Source organism: Coregonus clupeaformis, chromosome 19, assembly GCF_020615455.1.
Source record: "Coregonus clupeaformis isolate EN_2021a chromosome 19, ASM2061545v1, whole genome shotgun sequence".
NCBI lineage: Eukaryota > Metazoa > Chordata > Actinopteri > Salmoniformes > Salmonidae > Coregonus > Coregonus clupeaformis.
Genome location: NC_059210.1, coordinates 51,514,087 through 51,530,374, shown reverse-complemented (window position 1 = coordinate 51,530,374; position 16,288 = coordinate 51,514,087). Strand labels below are relative to the sequence as shown.

The 16,288-nt window shown below is 43.3% G+C and overlaps 1 protein-coding gene across 3 annotated transcripts in view; it reads right to left on the bottom strand.

Annotated features, from left to right (window-relative positions):
- Window positions 1-7,474: 7,474 nt before the first annotated feature.
- The window catches only part of LOC121532240 (F-box only protein 31-like), a 33,535-nt gene continuing 24,721 nt past the window's right edge, over window positions 7,475-16,288 (bottom strand). For all 3 annotated transcript variants that reach the window (XM_041838064.1, XM_041838062.1, XM_041838063.1), the window contains 3 exons: window positions 10,811-10,964; window positions 10,249-10,613; window positions 7,475-9,922 (listed from right to left, as the gene is read on the bottom strand). In XM_041838064.1, the coding sequence (XP_041693998.1) occupies window positions 9,700-9,922; window positions 10,249-10,613; window positions 10,811-10,964 (742 nt within the window). In that variant the 3' untranslated portion in view covers window positions 7,475-9,699. The remainder of the gene's footprint in view (window positions 9,923-10,248; window positions 10,614-10,810; window positions 10,965-16,288) is intronic.

Sequence of the window (16,288 nt, the reverse complement as noted above, 5' to 3'; positions counted from 1 at the left end):
CATGCAAATATTGGTGGGGCAAAAAAAAACAACACTAAACAATATATTAATTGCACAATAACGGTGACAAACGGTGCCCACAAACTGTTAGGGCCTACATAAAGCTGTCCCAACTGCAGAGTCCCAACAGCAGTCCCAACACCTTACCACTGCTACACCTGGCTATCAGCGGAGCCTCTTGCAGCCTCATTTACTGCCTTTAAAAAAAACATAGCTGATATGGCTGACTTGCTTAAACAAATGTGGTTTCTACTGACAATTGAGTTGTACAAGCTATGGCATAAGGGTACGACGAGCAGATAAGAGGAAATCCATAATTTCGATTAAGACATTAATGAGCGAGCTAAGACGGACGTAGTCAATATAACTATTTGTTCAGCACTTTTGAAATGTACATTTCCATTTCCATTTACATCATTTAGCAGAAATGTACAGCGACATAATTCAGAACATGGGCCGTTCTTACAGTTTTCTATCTGTACACCAAGTCAGAACCGTAGGATAAATAAAGGGGACACATAAGAAGACAATGAAAGCTCTTACAATATTCGATTATGAAATTTCTCTAAAACAGGCTATAGGCTATACAGTTGAAGTCGGAAGTTTACATACACTTAGGTTGGAGTCATTAAAACTCGTTTTTCAACCACTCCACACATTTCTTGTTAACAAACTATAGTTTTGGCAAGTCGGTTAGGACATCTACTTTGTGCATGAAACAAGTAATTTTTTCAACAATTGTTTACAGACAGATTATTTCACTTGTAATTCACTGTATAACAATTCCAGTGGGTCAGAAGTTTACATACACTAAGTTGACTGTGCCTTTAAACAGCTTGGAAAATTCCAGAAAATGATGTAATGGCTTTAGAAGCTTCTGATAAGCTAATTGACATCATTTAAGTCAATTGGAGGTGTACCTGTGGATGTATTTCAAGGCCTACCTTCAAACTCAGTGCCTCTTTGCTTGACACCATGGGACCACACAGCTGTCATACCTCTCAGGAAGGAGATGCGTTCTGTCTTCTATAGATACTTTTGTGCAAAAAGTGCAAATCAATCCCAGAACAACAGCAAAGGATCTTGTGAAGATGCTGTAGGAAACAGGTACAAGAGTATCGATATCCACAGTTAAACGAGTCCTATATCGACATAACCTGAAAGGCCGCTCAGCAAGGAAGAAGCCACTGCTCCAAAACCGCCATAAAAAAGCCAGACTACGGGGACAAAGATCATACTTTTTGAAGAAATGTCCTCTGGTCTGATGAAACAAAAATAGAACTGTTTGGCCATAATGACCATCGTTATGTTTGGAGGAAAAAGGGGTTGCTTGCAAGCCGAAGAACACCATCTCAAACGTGAAGCACGGGGGTGGCAGCATCATGCTGTGGGGGTGCTTTGCCCTGACCTCAATCCTATAGAACATTTGTCGGCAGAACTGAAAAAGCGTGTGCGAGCAAGGAGGCCTACAAACCTGACTCAGTTACACCAGCTCTGTCAGGAGGAATGGGCCAAAATTCACCCAACTTATTGAGGGAAGCTTGTGGAAGTCTACCCGAAACGTTTGACCCAAGTTAAACAATTTAAAGGCAATGCTACCAAATACTAATTGAGTGTATGTCAACTTCTGACCCACTGGGAATGTGATGAAAGAAATAAAAGCCGAAATAAATCACTCTCTACTATTATTCTGACATTTCACATTCTTAAAATAAAGTGGTGATCCTAACTGACCTAAGACAGGGAATTTTTAGTAGGATTAAATGTCAGGAATTGTGAAAAACGGATTTTAAACATATTTGGCTAAGGTGTATGTAAACTTCCGACTTCAACTGTATGTGCACCACCAAGTCAGAAAAGAAGGCTAAGTTATTAGGGGGCTACTAACAGCTTACTACACAACATACACTTAGTATTACTTTCTTAGCTACAGTATACATATCTCCCTGGCATATTACATCATTTATGCAGCAGCATACAAGACATTTTTGGACTCACCTTGTTGTGCTGTGCTCACTTGAACAGGAAGGTGGCACGGCGGTCCTTCGTGGGCAAATTTTCTCATCAAACTTTGTCATCAAAGTCTGTCATTCTCTGGATTTATGGTGCTTTCAAGACAACTGGGAACTCAGAACAAAACAAGGTCGAATCATGACGTCAGTGATCTTCAGTTCGGCGCTCTAGAAAGAGGACCAAGTTCCAGACTTGGAATTCTGAGTTGGATGACCGTTCTAAACGTATTTTCCAGAGTTCCCAGTTGTCTTGAACTCACTGAAGACTGAGATTTCCCAGTTTCCAGTTGTTTTGAATGCGGCAGAAGTCATGCTGGATTGACAGCATGGTCAATGTTGAATCCTTTTAAGCTTGGACCCTTAAATCCAGACATGGACCACATACCCACTCCACTGAATAGCAGGCTAGTGATTGCTTTGCAATGCTTGCAGTTAGCCACTGATTCCTTCCAAACCACTAATTGTTGAATTTGCGATTTCCAACTTGTTGTGTAATGTTTATGTCCAATGGCCGATGAGCACTGACAAGTTTTATTTATAATTTATCTTCATATGACAAGGATTGAAAAGGATTTGCCAGTAGATTGTCGACTTGATTCATGATGATGACTGCTAGCTTACTAGCTAAGATTTAGAAAGTATGACGTTGACATGATCAGTCCAATCAAAGCTACGGTAGATATAATGTGATTTGACATAATTTTATCTGTGGCCAATGACCTTGAGCCTTCTTCTAATGTAATTATTTGGCAGCACCCAAGGGGCTTGACTTTTCGAGCTCTCCCCATAGATTTTGCGGTGACATAGTGTCCCCATGAGTGACAGAACACTGAGCCAATTACGGCGCAACTAGAGAACATTACCAACCCCTACACTCCGTATTTTCCGCTGGCTGCCCCACCACCACAGAAAGCACTGAGCTAGGCTGAAACACCTGCATTTTGGAGCTGCCTTACTCAAGAAAGCAAAAAAGAGACCATGTTTGTATGCGGCTTTTGAACTCAATGATTTTTTAAAAACATTGTTTGCAAACTGATATGTGACACGTATTAATGCCAAAATAGCATGCAAAACAGGCACACAAAAAAAGCTAAACAGGTGGGGCTCGAAACAGGTGGGGCTATTTCTCAAGTGAAAAAATGTGCATGAAAACTTGTCTTGCATTGAATGACAAACACTTCCTTGAAGAAGCCTGTCCATAGTTCCCACTTGTACTCGGAGTAGGCAGGCCTAGTACTGTTGACCAACCACAGGTGAAGCGGCGTAACTTCGGCTTCGACTTGCATCTGGTAAAAATTTTGTTTGCGTGAACAGCTGGAAAAACAACAACAGCCGAACACCAAAACATCACAAAATGTTGTCATAATATATGCGCAAACTGGTAAGCATGCGACAGGCTTTAGAATGCTATCCGGCATCCTTGGGACGTCCAACTCTGACATCATCCCGTTGAAGTTTACATTTAAAATGGTTAAGGTTAGGTAAGGGCAGTGCTTGACTTGGACTGAAATAGATTCCGGTACTCATTTTAGCTGCCGGTACTGTTTATACAGTTGAAGTCGGAAGTTTACATACACTTACAGTGGGGAAAAAAAGTATTTAGTCAGCCACCAATTGTGCAAGTTCTTCCACTTAAAAAGATGAGAGAGGCCTGTAATTTTCATCATAGGTACACGTCAACTATGACAGACAAATTGAGATTTTTTTTCCAGAAAATCACATTGTAGGATTTTTTATGAATTTATTTGCAAATGATGGTGGAAAATAAGACTGAATCTGCAATAGGTAAGCAGCTTGGTTTGAAGAAATCAACTGTGGGAGCAATTATTAGGAAATGGAAGACATACAAGACCACTGACAATCTCCCTCGATCTGGGGCTCCACGCAAGATCTCACCCCGTGGGGTCAAAATGATCACAAGAACGGTGAGCAAAAATCCCAGAACCACACGGGGGGACCTAGTGAATGACCTGCAGAGAGCTGGGACCAAAGTAACAAAGCCTACCATCAGTAACACACTACGCCGCCAGGGACTCAAATCCTGCAGTGCCAGACGTGTCCCCCCTGCTTAAGCCAGTACATGTCCAGGCCCGTCTGAAGTTTGCTAGAGTGCATTTGGATGATCCAGAAGAGGATTGGGAGAATGTCATATGGTCAGATGAAACCAAAATATAACTTTTTGGTAAAAACTCAACTCGGTCGTGTTTGGAGGACAAAGAATGCTGAGTTGCATCCAAAGAACACCATACCTACTGTGAAGCATGGGGGGTGGAAACATCATGCTTTGGGGCTGTTTTTCTGCAAAGGGACCAGGACGACTGATCCGTGTAAAGGAAAGAATGAATGGGGCCATGTACCGTGAGATTTTGAGTGAAAACCTCCTTCCATCAGCAAGGGCATTGAAGATGAAACGTGGCTGGGTCTTTCAGCATGACAATGATCCCAAACACACCGCCAGGGCAATGAAGGAGTGGCTTCGTAAGAAGCATTTCAAGGTCCTGGAGTGGCCTAGCCAGTCTCCAGATCTCAACCCCATAGAAAATCTTTGGAGGGAGTTGAAAGTCCGTGTTGCCCAGCGACAGCCCCAAAACATCACTGCTCTAGAGGAGATCTGCATGGAGGAATGGGCCAAAATACCAGCAACAGTGTGTGAAAACCTTGTGAAGACTTACAGAAAACGTTTGACCTGTGTCATTGCCAACAAAGGGTATATAACAAAAGTATTGAGAAACTTTTGTTATTGACCAAATACTTATTTTCCACCATAATATGCAAATAAATTCATTAAAAATCTTACAATGTGATTTTCTGGATTTTTTTCCCTCATTTTGTCTGTCATAGTTGACGTGTACCTATGATGAAAATTACAGGCCTCTCTCATCTTTTTAAGTGGGATAACTTGCACAATTGGTGGCTGACTAAATACTTTTTTCCCCCACTGTAGGTTGGAGTCATTAAAACTCGTTTTTCAACCACTCCACAAATGTCTTGTTAACAAACTATAGTTTTGACAAGGCGGTTAGGACATCTACTTTGTGCATGACACAAGTAATTCTTCCAACAACTGTTTACAGACAGATTATTTCACTTAAAATTCACTATTCCAGTGGGTCAGAAGTTCACTAAGTTGACTGTGCCTTTAAACAGCTTGGAACATTCCAGAAAGTACCTGTGGATGTATTTCAAGGCCTACCTTCAAACTCAGTGCCTCTGTTACAGATACAGGTATCCTGTGTCTTTTTGTGTTTTTCCTCTCCTTCTGCCCTAATCACAGGTGTCCTGTATGTTCCTGCTTGGTGGTCGTTGGGGTGTCTGCTGATTGCTGAGGTGGACCAATCAGTGGACATTCCTCTGCATTGCACCACCTGTTTCTGATTTTTCAATCACACATCCCATTGTTTAAAAGCCGGTCAGTTGTGTTTGTTGTTAGAGACTATTTCTGTATGTGAGTATGGATACTGTGGTGTCCTGTGTACTCACTCATTTGCTGGTTACTCTGTTTTGGTAACTTTGTTTGTTTCTGGGAAAAGGGGAATTTAAGCAAGTTGCCCTTGGGTGTACATTACCCGTAGGAAGAAAACTGTCTAAAAACATTAGTTAGACCTGAGCGGACCACCCACTGTAATTTTTGTATGATTAGCAGTAGCTTAGCGGTTCTTGAGGCAGGCAAGATCAGTTTAGTTTTTTTTTACACTATTGTTTTATTTCTTGGATCCTGCTCAGCCCTTTTTCCCAAACCTTTACCGTGTGTTCAAAAATAAACCTTTTATGTTTGACGGTAGTTTATGGTTGTCGTGTAGTTTTTGTTCTCACTGTTCCATGTCACGCTTCTAATTTGCATGAATTATGTTACGGGTCTCTTGTCCATCCACCCTAGACGTTTAAAGCCACGGGTTTCGTAACAGCCTCAATGCTTGACATCATGGGAAAATCAAAACAAATCAGCCAAGACCTCAGAAAAAAATGTGTAGACCTCCACAAGTCTGGTTCATTCTTGGGAACAATTTCCAAACGCCTGAAGGTACCACGTTCATCTGTACAAACAATAGTACGCAAGTATAAACATCATGGGACCATGCAGCCGTCATACCGCTCAGGAAGGGGACGCGTTCTGTCTCTAGAGATGAACGTACTTTGGTGTGGAAAGTGCAAATCAATCCTGAACAACAGCAAAGTACCTTGTGAAGATGCTGGAGGAAACAGGTACAAAAGTATCTATATCCACAGTAAAACGATTCCTGTATCGACATAACCTGAAAGGCTGCTCAGCAAGGAAGAAGCCACTGCTCCAAAACCGCCATAAAAAAGCCAGACTACGGTTTGCAACTGCACATGGGGACAAAGATCGTACTCTTTGGAGAAATGTCATCTGGTCTGATGAAACAAAAATAGAACTCATTGGCCATAATAACCATCGTTATGTTTGGAGGAAGAAGGGGGTTGCTTGCAAGCCGAAGAACACCATCCCAACCGTGAAGCATGGGGGTGGCAGCATCATGCTGTGGGGGTGCTTTGCTGCAGGAGGGTCTGGTGCACTTCACAAAATAGATGGCATCATGAGGAAGGACAATTATGTGGCTATATTGAAGCAACATCTCAAGACATCAGTCAGGAAGTTAAAGCTTAGTCGCAAATGGGTCTTCCAAATGGACAATGACCCCAAGCATACTTCAAAAGTTGTGGCAAAATGGCTTAAGGACAACAAAGTCAAGGTATTGGAGTGGCCATCACAAAGCCCTGACCTCAATCCTATAGAAAATGTGTGGGCAGAACTGAAAAAGCGTGTGCGTGCAAGGAGGCCTACAAACCTGATTCAGTTACACCAGCTCTGTCAGACGGAATGGGCCAAAATTCACCCAACTTATTGTGGGAAGCTTGTGGAAGGCTACCTGAAACGTTTTACCCAAGTTAAACAATTTAAAGGCAATGCTACCAAATACTAATTGAGTGTATGTAAACTTCTGACCCACTGGGAATGTGATGAAAGAAATGAAAGCTGAAATAAATCATTCTCTCTATTATTATTTTGACATTTCACATTCTTAAAATAAAGTGGTGATCCTAACTGACCTAAGACAGGGACTTTTTACTAGGATTAAATGTCAGGAATTGTGAAAAACTGAGTTTAAATGTATTTGGCTAAGGTGTATGTAAACTTCCGACTTCAACTGTATTTAGGTGCAGGTGCTCCACAATACTTTTGAGCTAATATTCTATAAGAGGAACAGGGTAAGAGTTAAGGTCAGGGTTTAGGGTAGGGATGTCCCAAGGATCCCGGATTTAGAACACTTTAGAAAGGCACTGGCTGAGGTCCGATTCCCCCCCTTCCTCCTATTACTACTGGAAAGACAATGCTTTTAGATCCAAGAGGCAGAGTGAGCAAATGTGTGCGCTTATTTTAGATGGTGAATTTCAGCATCAATGTGTGTAAAAGGATAGGAAAAACAGACAGGAGAAATGTGTTATTTCTTTATTTTTTTATTGAGAAGAGAAAGAGCGCGTAGGCTGCAAAGCTCCCTGAAGTCAGATGTGAGCAGTTCAACAGGTCAAACAGTTTCCAGCGCAGTCGTGCCACTGGAATTGGCAATTTACAAAGCGCAAGACTCAATTTACAAAGGTGATTCATTTAAACAGCGGAGTACAGAAGCGTTACTTAGAAACAGATGAGTGATGTGCTTACAAAACACAAATCAACAAGCAATTATGCAAAAATGTCTACAGTTGTCCCAAAAATAAAAACATCAAATATAATTATTAAATAGTTTCCTTTCATTAATATATATTACTTATTTACTCTCTATCGAGTTAGTTTTTTGCTAATGTTAGTAAAGCTGCAGTCTAATACAAAAGTACTGCTGAATTAATTACTGAATTAAGCCTCCCATGAGTTAGTGACCGTGTCTCAATACCGTCAACTAGCTTCCTTTCCTTATGTCCTGTCCTCCATGATCACTGACATGTCAGGTGACAGGACAAGACTGGTGAAAGCCATATGGTGGAAAACCCTCCCGGTCCTTTCAGACATTTGTGGTCATGAAGGAAAGGAGTCAAGGAAAGGGACCCATAGAGGAGTTGAGACAACCATCCACTGTACTGCCCAGAAAAGGTCACTTGCAATAGGAGACCCCCTGGGCGCTGTAAATAATGTACAGTATGAGAGTACCTTCAATTACATTTTGTGTTGTGCAATGTTTTGCAAACGGCCATTATTATAGAGGATGTTGCAATATCTTTATAACACCCTGTTAAAAGCGTCCAAAGGGCAATGCTATCAGTCCAACTAGGAATGGCTGATGCAGCTACAGTACAGCGTAAGCTTGTACAAAATACGCCAATTTTCTAATCTCCATTCATTCAACATTTCCATTTTACTACATACTACCCATCAGAAGTATTTTGCAAATAAAAAGTAATAATTTCTGATATGCACATGCCCTATTGTGTAATATTAACATATTGTTATATTTTCCTTGACCGAGTGACGTAAAGAGTGAAATTGCCTGAGATGCAGTCTTTTCCAATTCCATAATGCCATCTGTGCACCAAACTATAAGCAATGTACACTAATATACAGCAAACCAAAAGCGTTTAATCGGATTATGAATAAGAGCATTAGAGACAGGTGGCATTAAACTAATTAAATGCTGCATGCATCCAAACATGAGGCATTAAAATAGCCAAACATGAGGCATAGTTACTATAATAGCTTTAGTAGAACGAATAGGAAATCCTATTCACTTCCCTTAGCACTAGGCAATGCAGACATGGTATATAGTTAGAACTCATGGGCTGCATTTACACAGGCAGCCCAATTCTGATTTTTTTTCAATAATTGGTCTTTTGACCAATCACATCAGCTCTTTTTCAAAGCTGATCTGATTGGTCCAATGACCAATGAGTGAAAAAAAATAAAAGAGTCTGTGGGATGAAACGTCATCAAATCCTCTTCTTTGGTTAAAAAAATAAATAAGAAGCTTTTGAGGAAGCCTTTGGCTGGATTTACACAGGTAGCCCAATTCAGATATTTTTTCCACTAATTGGTCTTTTGACCAATCATATCAGCTGTGAAAAAGATCTGATGTGAAAAGATCTGATGTGATTGGTCAAAAGACTAATTAGTGGAAAAATATCAGAATAGGGCTGCCTGTGTAAACGCGGCCTTAGTGTCATATCATATGACCAGTGGACATGCTGCAGCAGCAGAAATACTGAGGTCGTGTGGAGGTAAGCAGAGGGGAAACATTGGACAGGGAGGGAGGATTACATAATAAGCGATATGGTACCATCTCCACATTTCCCTCCGGTTGGCTTGGTGGAGTTTTAGGTGCCTAGGAGGGGCTAAAGGTTGTTTCTGTCCAGGGCCAGAAATGTGTGGGACGGTGTCGATGTGATTGGGTTTGTGAAGTGTGTGCATACAGTAGAGATTCTACAGGGATAGGTGAGGGTAAATATCACGCTTTTCTGTGTGTGTTTTCGGGGTCTATAATGGGAAAATATACATACATACGAGTGATAATTAGGGCCAAGAGTTTTTCCTAACCACATGTCCTGATCAGGAAAAAACTATGGGCATTACTTGTAGTTTACAAACTAGGGGCCCAGAGGTATTCCAGGTGCAGTCAACACTCGGGGAGTATGTAGGGGGCCTAAGTAAACGTGTTTGTGTGAGACGTGTGGGTCTGCCCCATCAGGATGTCCAGGACTGCATGTTGTGCAGCATAGCCTCAAAGCGCTCCATGTTGGGGGCATAGGCGTGGGCCAGCTGGTCAGTCAGGCGGCTGTATAGGCTGAATGACTTGAGCTCCAGCCAGATGAAGCCGAAGCGGTCCTCGTCAAACAGGACAAACAGGCCCGGCGTGCGCTCCGGGCTCGTGAAGCCGTGGCCGGCAATCAGGCCTGTCCCGTAGAAGCTGAAATTGACGAAGAAACAAATCAATCAAGATATCCTGTTGCGTAGCCTACATGTTGCGATCCAATGTTTCAGTTGGCCGGAGTGTTGTGCTTGTAACACTTGAGTTGTGTGGGTCTGACTCCCACATGGGCCACATATACTGAATACATGCATTAACTAAGTCCATTTGGATGAAAGAGTCTGCTAAATGACCATTACAAGTGTGAGCATACATGTGTGAGTATCTCTTCTCACTCTACTATGCAGCTACATTTGCCAGGCATTCTTGGCTATATGAGGAAATATGAAATACAATTTGAACACGTGTGAGACGGATGGACTCACCATATCTTGCAGGTACGCGGGTACACCTCGTTGCGGGCCATGACCCCCAGAGGCAGGACGAAGGGCTGGGCCTCCGAGGGAGCGCTGCTGCTGCTACTGGGCCCAGGCTGGGGGCTCTCTGACTGTGCTTCCATTGCCAACTCCAGACCCTCTGCTCCACCACCAGCCACAGCCCCCTCTGCAGCAGCAGCCCCCTGGGGTGCCACGTCTGGGCTCTGCACCTCCTGCCGCACCTTCTCATGGACCCCCAGCACCAGGCGAGACAGCTCCTCCACGCTGCGCTGGTGCTCCAGGTCCGGAAGGCGCACAGGCCGATTCAGGTCCACATCGAGCGTTAGCTGGCCTGCTGGGACGTTGGGGTCCCCCTGGGAGGGAGGACAAAGGGCAGGGGCATGTTCAGTAGGCACAAAATGGGAAAAAAGTTTTGAAATGAAAGAGGTACTACTCAAACATCGGTAATAAGGACATTTGTTCTCATTTTCCATTTCAAAAACTGTTGGAAACAGTAGGGGCCAGGCGGGGTGGGGGGCCAGCCATGGTGCGGTGGGGGCGGGGGACTCACGGTGAGCTTGGTGGCCCTGGCGTGGGGTCCATGGAAGCTGAGCATGATGATCTCCAGGCCGTGGCTGCCGTAGGTGCCTTTGAACAGGCCCGGCTGCAGCAGGTCAGAGGGCAGCCGTGGAGGGAGGTAGATTCGCCGGTATGTCAGGCAGTTACTGTCAGAACACAACATCACAGCATCATCAACATTCATGAAGCTAGATGGTTTCACAAAAAAATTGCGACTTGCTTCAGCTCTTTGAAAAAGTATTTTTGTGGTAGTGGAAGAAGTTTAAAACATTTTACTTAAGTGAAGCGGTTAAATATGTTAAAATATCTGGTCTGATAGACTACTATATAAACCTTATTACTTTGGAGTGTGGGGCAGTTGGTTCACATATTTCATCACAAATAATACTACTAGAAAACCAAAGTATATGCAAACTGTAATAATTACACATAAGGAATTAGAAAAGTTTTAGGCTATTATTTGGGGAGAGAAATACAATGGTGCCTCTAGTGGAAGTTTAGAAGTTTGTTTTAGCTATATTAACTCGAGGTCTTCACGGATATACCTTAACTCGATTATCGACCCGATATATGAACAGGTAGGATCCAAAATTCTGCAGTTGACCCTCGGATCCCGGGTCGGATCACGCTCGGTGGCCACGGACCTCGGATTTGTCTGAAAATTATATTTGTAGAAAATATCCTGATGAAAATAGGCCTAAATATCCTCTTTAAATCACATTTGATACGCATGGCAGTTGGTTCAGTCAAAAGCAGTAAGTGCTCTCCTCCGCCTGTCTGCCTCTCTCTTGGTCTGGCTTGAGCTCTCGCTATAGCAAACTTGCAACATTGTTTCAACTTGGCCCTCACCGTTTCCCGCGCCAATGAGCTCGGAACAGACATACAGTGGGGAAAAAAAGTATTTAGTCAGCCGCCAATTGTGCAAGTTTTCCCACTTAAAAAGATGAGAGAGGCCTGTAATTTTCATCATAGGTACACGTCAACTATGACAGACAAATTGAGATTTTTTTTCTCCAGAAAATCACATTGTAGGATTTTTAATGAATTTATTTGCAAATTATGGTGGAAAATAAGTATTTGGTCACCTACAAACAAGCAAGATTTCTGGCTCTCACAGACCTGTAACTTCTTCTTTAAGAGGCTCCTCTGTCCTCCACTCGTTACCTGTATTAATGGCACCTGTTTGAACTTGTTATCAGTATAAAAGACACCTGTCCACAACCTCAAACAGTCAAACTCCAAACTCCACTATGGCCAAGACCAAAGAGCTGTCAAAGGACACCAGAAACAAAATTGTAGACCTGCACCAGGCTGGGAAGACTGAATCTGCAATAGGTAAGCAGCTTGGTTTGAAGAAATCAACAGTGGGAGCAATTATTAGGAAATGGAAGACATACAAGACCACTGATAATCTCCCTCGATCTGGGGCTCCACGCAAGATCTCACCCCGTGAGGTCAAAATGATCACAAGAACGGTGAGCAAAAATCCCAGAACCACACGGGGGGACCTAGTGAATGACCTGCAGAGAGCTGGGACCAAAGTAACAAAGCCTACCATCAGTAACACACTACGCCGCCAGGGACTCAAATCCTGCAGTGCCAGACGTGTCCCCCTGCTTAAGCCAGTACATGTCCAGGCCCGTCTGAAGTTTGCTAGAGTGCATTTGGATGATCCAGAAGAGGATTGGGAGAATGTCATATGGTCAGATGAAACCAAAATATAACTTTTTGGTAAAAACTCAACTCGTCGTGTTTGGAGGACAAAGAATGCTGAGTTGCATCCAAAGAACACATTTTACATTTTACATTTTTGTCATTTAGCAGACGCTCTTATCCAGAGCGATTTACAGTTAGTGAATACATTTTTTTTAAAATACTGGCCCCCCGTGGGAATCGAACCCACAACCCTGGCGTTGCAAACGCCATGCTCTAGCAACTGAGCTACATCCCTGCCGCACATTCCCTCCCCTACCCTGGACGACGCTGGGCCAATTGTGCGCCGCCCATGAGTCTCCCGGTCGCAGCCTGCGACAGAGCCTGGATTCGAACCAGGATCTCTAGTGGCACAGTTAGCACTGCGATGCAGTGCCTTAGACCACTGCACCACTCAGGAGTACAGAACACCATACCTACTGTGAAGCATGGGGGTGGAAACATCATGCTTTAGGGCTGTTTTTCTGCAAAGGGACCAGGACGACTGATCCGTGTAAAGGAAAGAATGAATGGGGCCATGTATCATGAGATTTTGAGTGAAAACCTCCTTCCATCAGCAAGGGCATTGAAGATGAAACGTGGCTGGGTCTTTCAGCATGACAATGACCCCAAACACACCGCCCGGGCAACGAAGGAGTGGCTTCGTAAGAAGCATTTCAAGGTCCTGGAGTGGCCTAGCCAGTCTCCAGATCTCAACCCCATAGAAAATCTTTGGAGGGAGTTGAAAGTCTGTGTTGCCCAGCGACAGCCCCAAAACATCACTGCTCTAGAGGAGATCTGCATGGAGGAATGGGCCAAAATACCAGCAACAGTGTGTGAAAACCTTGTGAAGACTTACAGAAAACGTTTGACCTGTGTCATTGCCAACAAAGGGTATGTAACAAAGTATTGAGAAACTTTTGTTATTGACCAAATACTTATTTTCCACCAATTGTCTGTCATAGTTGACGTGTACCTATGATGAAAATTACAGGCCTCTCTCATCTTTTAAAGTGGGAGAACTTGCACAATTGGTGGCTGACTAAATACTTTTTTCCCCCCACTGTAGCTGTAAGTGTTCAGGTAGCCTATTTTATGACATTTCCACTGGAGATTGCTGTAAGTAAGCATTTCACTGTAATGTCTGCACCTGTTGTATTCAGCGCATGTGGTCAATAAAATTTGATTTGATTTAGTTTGGATTTACATTTGGTTGAGTTGTCAACCAACGTGAAATCAACAAAAAAAGTCACCATGTCACGTGGATTCTACATCATCACTAGGCTTGGGCGGTATCCAGATTTTCATAGTTATACACTACATGTCCAAAATCATGGGCATTAATATGGAGTTGGTCCCCCCTTTGCTGCTATAACAGCCTCCACTCTTCTGTGAAGGCTTTCCACTAGATGTTGGAACATTGCTGCTGGGACTTGCTTCCATTCAGCCACAAGAGCATTAGTGAGGTCGGGCACTGATGTTGGGCGATTAGGCCTGGCTCGACGTTCCAATTCATCCCAAAGGTGTTTGATGGGGTTGAGGTCAGGGCTCTGTGCAGGCCAGTCAAGTTCTTCCACACCGATCTTGACAAACCATTTCTGTATGGACCTTGCTTTGTGCACGGGGCATTGTCATGCTGAAACAGGAAAGGGCCTTCCCCAAATTGTTGCCACAAAGTTGGAAGCACAGAATCGTCTACAATGCCATTATGTATGCTGTAGCGTTAAGAGTTCCCTTTACTGGAACTAAGGGGCCTAGCCCGAACCATGAAAAACAGCCTCAGACCATGATTCCTCATCCACCAAACTTTACAGTTGGCACTATGCATTGGGGCAGGTAGCGTTCTCCTGGCATCCGCCAAACCCAGATTCGTCCGTCGGACCGTCATATGGTGAAGCGTGATTCATCACTCCAGAGAACGCGTTTCCACTGCTCCAGAGGCCACTGGCAGCGAGCTTTACACCACTCCAGCCGACGCTTGGCATTGCGCATGGTGATCTTAGGCTTGTGTGCGGCTGCTCGGCCATGGAAACCCATTTCATGAAGCTCCCGACGAACAGTTCTTGTGCTGATGTTGCTTCCAGAGGCAGTTTGGAACTCGGTAGTGAGTGTAGCAACCGAAAACAGATGATTTTTACGCGCTACGCGCTTCAGCGGTCCCATTCTGTGAGCTTGTGTGGCCTACCACGTTGTGGCTGAGCTATTGTTGCTCCTAGATGTTTCCACTTCACAATAACAGCACTTACAGTTGACCGGGGCAGCTCTAGCAGGGCAGAAATTTGACGAACTGACTTGTTGGAAAGGTGGCATCCTATGACGGTGCCACGTTGAAAGTCACTGAGCTCTTCAGTAAGGCCATTCTACTGCAAATGTTTGTCTATGGAGATTGCATGGCTGTGTGCTAGATTTTAGACACCAGTCAGCAATGGGTGTGGCTGAAATAGCCAAATCCACTAATTTGAAGGGGTGTCCACATACTTTTGTATATGTAGTTACTTTCCTTCTCTTATTCCAGGATTTACAGTAATACTGCCATGGCACACAAGGGCGTGCTAAAAACGAAAGAAAAGCCCATTGGGCCTCTATTAGAAGAATGCGAACAAAATTTGCACAAACTACATTTACATTTTAGTCATTTAGCAGACGCTCTTATCTAGAGCGACTTACAGTTAGTGAGTGCATACATTTTTCATACTGGCCCCCCGTGGGAATCAAACCCACAACCCTGCCGTTGCAAGCGCCATCCTCTACCAACTGAGCTACAGGAGGCCTAAACTAATAGGAAATCACATAGACGCTGCTAGCTAAATGCTAACGAATGAAAACGAACAAACTAATTGCAAAGACAGGCAAATCCAGCTCATTAAGTTATACAAGCATAGCTAGTAGCTACAGAATATCATATTCGGTGACTGTGAACATTTACAAGCAAAAGTGAACGAGAGAAAATGTGCAAATGAACAAAGTTGTGATGCATGCTTTTCTGAAGAAAGAGCGACGTGTACATGGAGCAGAGGGGAGAAGAACAGAGGAGAGAAAAAAACACTAGTAGGAAGCACAGGGAAAAAATGGCAGCTGTACAGACAACCCATCCACAGTTCTTTGACTTCTGGCAGAAAGACATAAGAGATCTGGTGGCAAACATTTAGTAGTGAATTGCATTCAAGTGTAACTTCATCACCTCATGTGTGCTGCCCAACAGACTCGCCGAACGCCGTCTCCCTTGTGCTATTTACAAACAAACACGTGACTGGCTCAACTGTTCTGGGGAACTACGGTAAGCTTCATAATATAAAATAATGTGACAGGTGTAATGAAGAATGCAATCTGCGTATTGCACAAGTTGACTGCAGGTATTAACTTAAAAAGGAGCTACAAATATTCAAATTAATTGAAACATTTCAAATAGTTTTGATGGTATTGACAGTATTGGCTTTTTCCAAATACCTCTGTATACGGCATACCGCCCATCACTTACAGTGCATTCGGAAAGTATTCAGACCCTTTGACTTTTTCCACTTTGTTACATTACAGCCTTATTCTGAAATGGATTAAATTGTTTTTTTCCCCCTCATCAATCTACGTACAATACCCCATAATGACAAAGCAAAAACAGGTTTAGACATTTTTGCTAATTTATTAAAAATAAAAAACTGAAATATCACATTTACATAAGTATTCAGACCCTTTACTCAGTACTTTGTTGAAGCACCTTTGGCAGCTATTACAGCCTTGAGTCTTCTTGTGTATGACGCTACAAGCTTCGCACACCTGTATT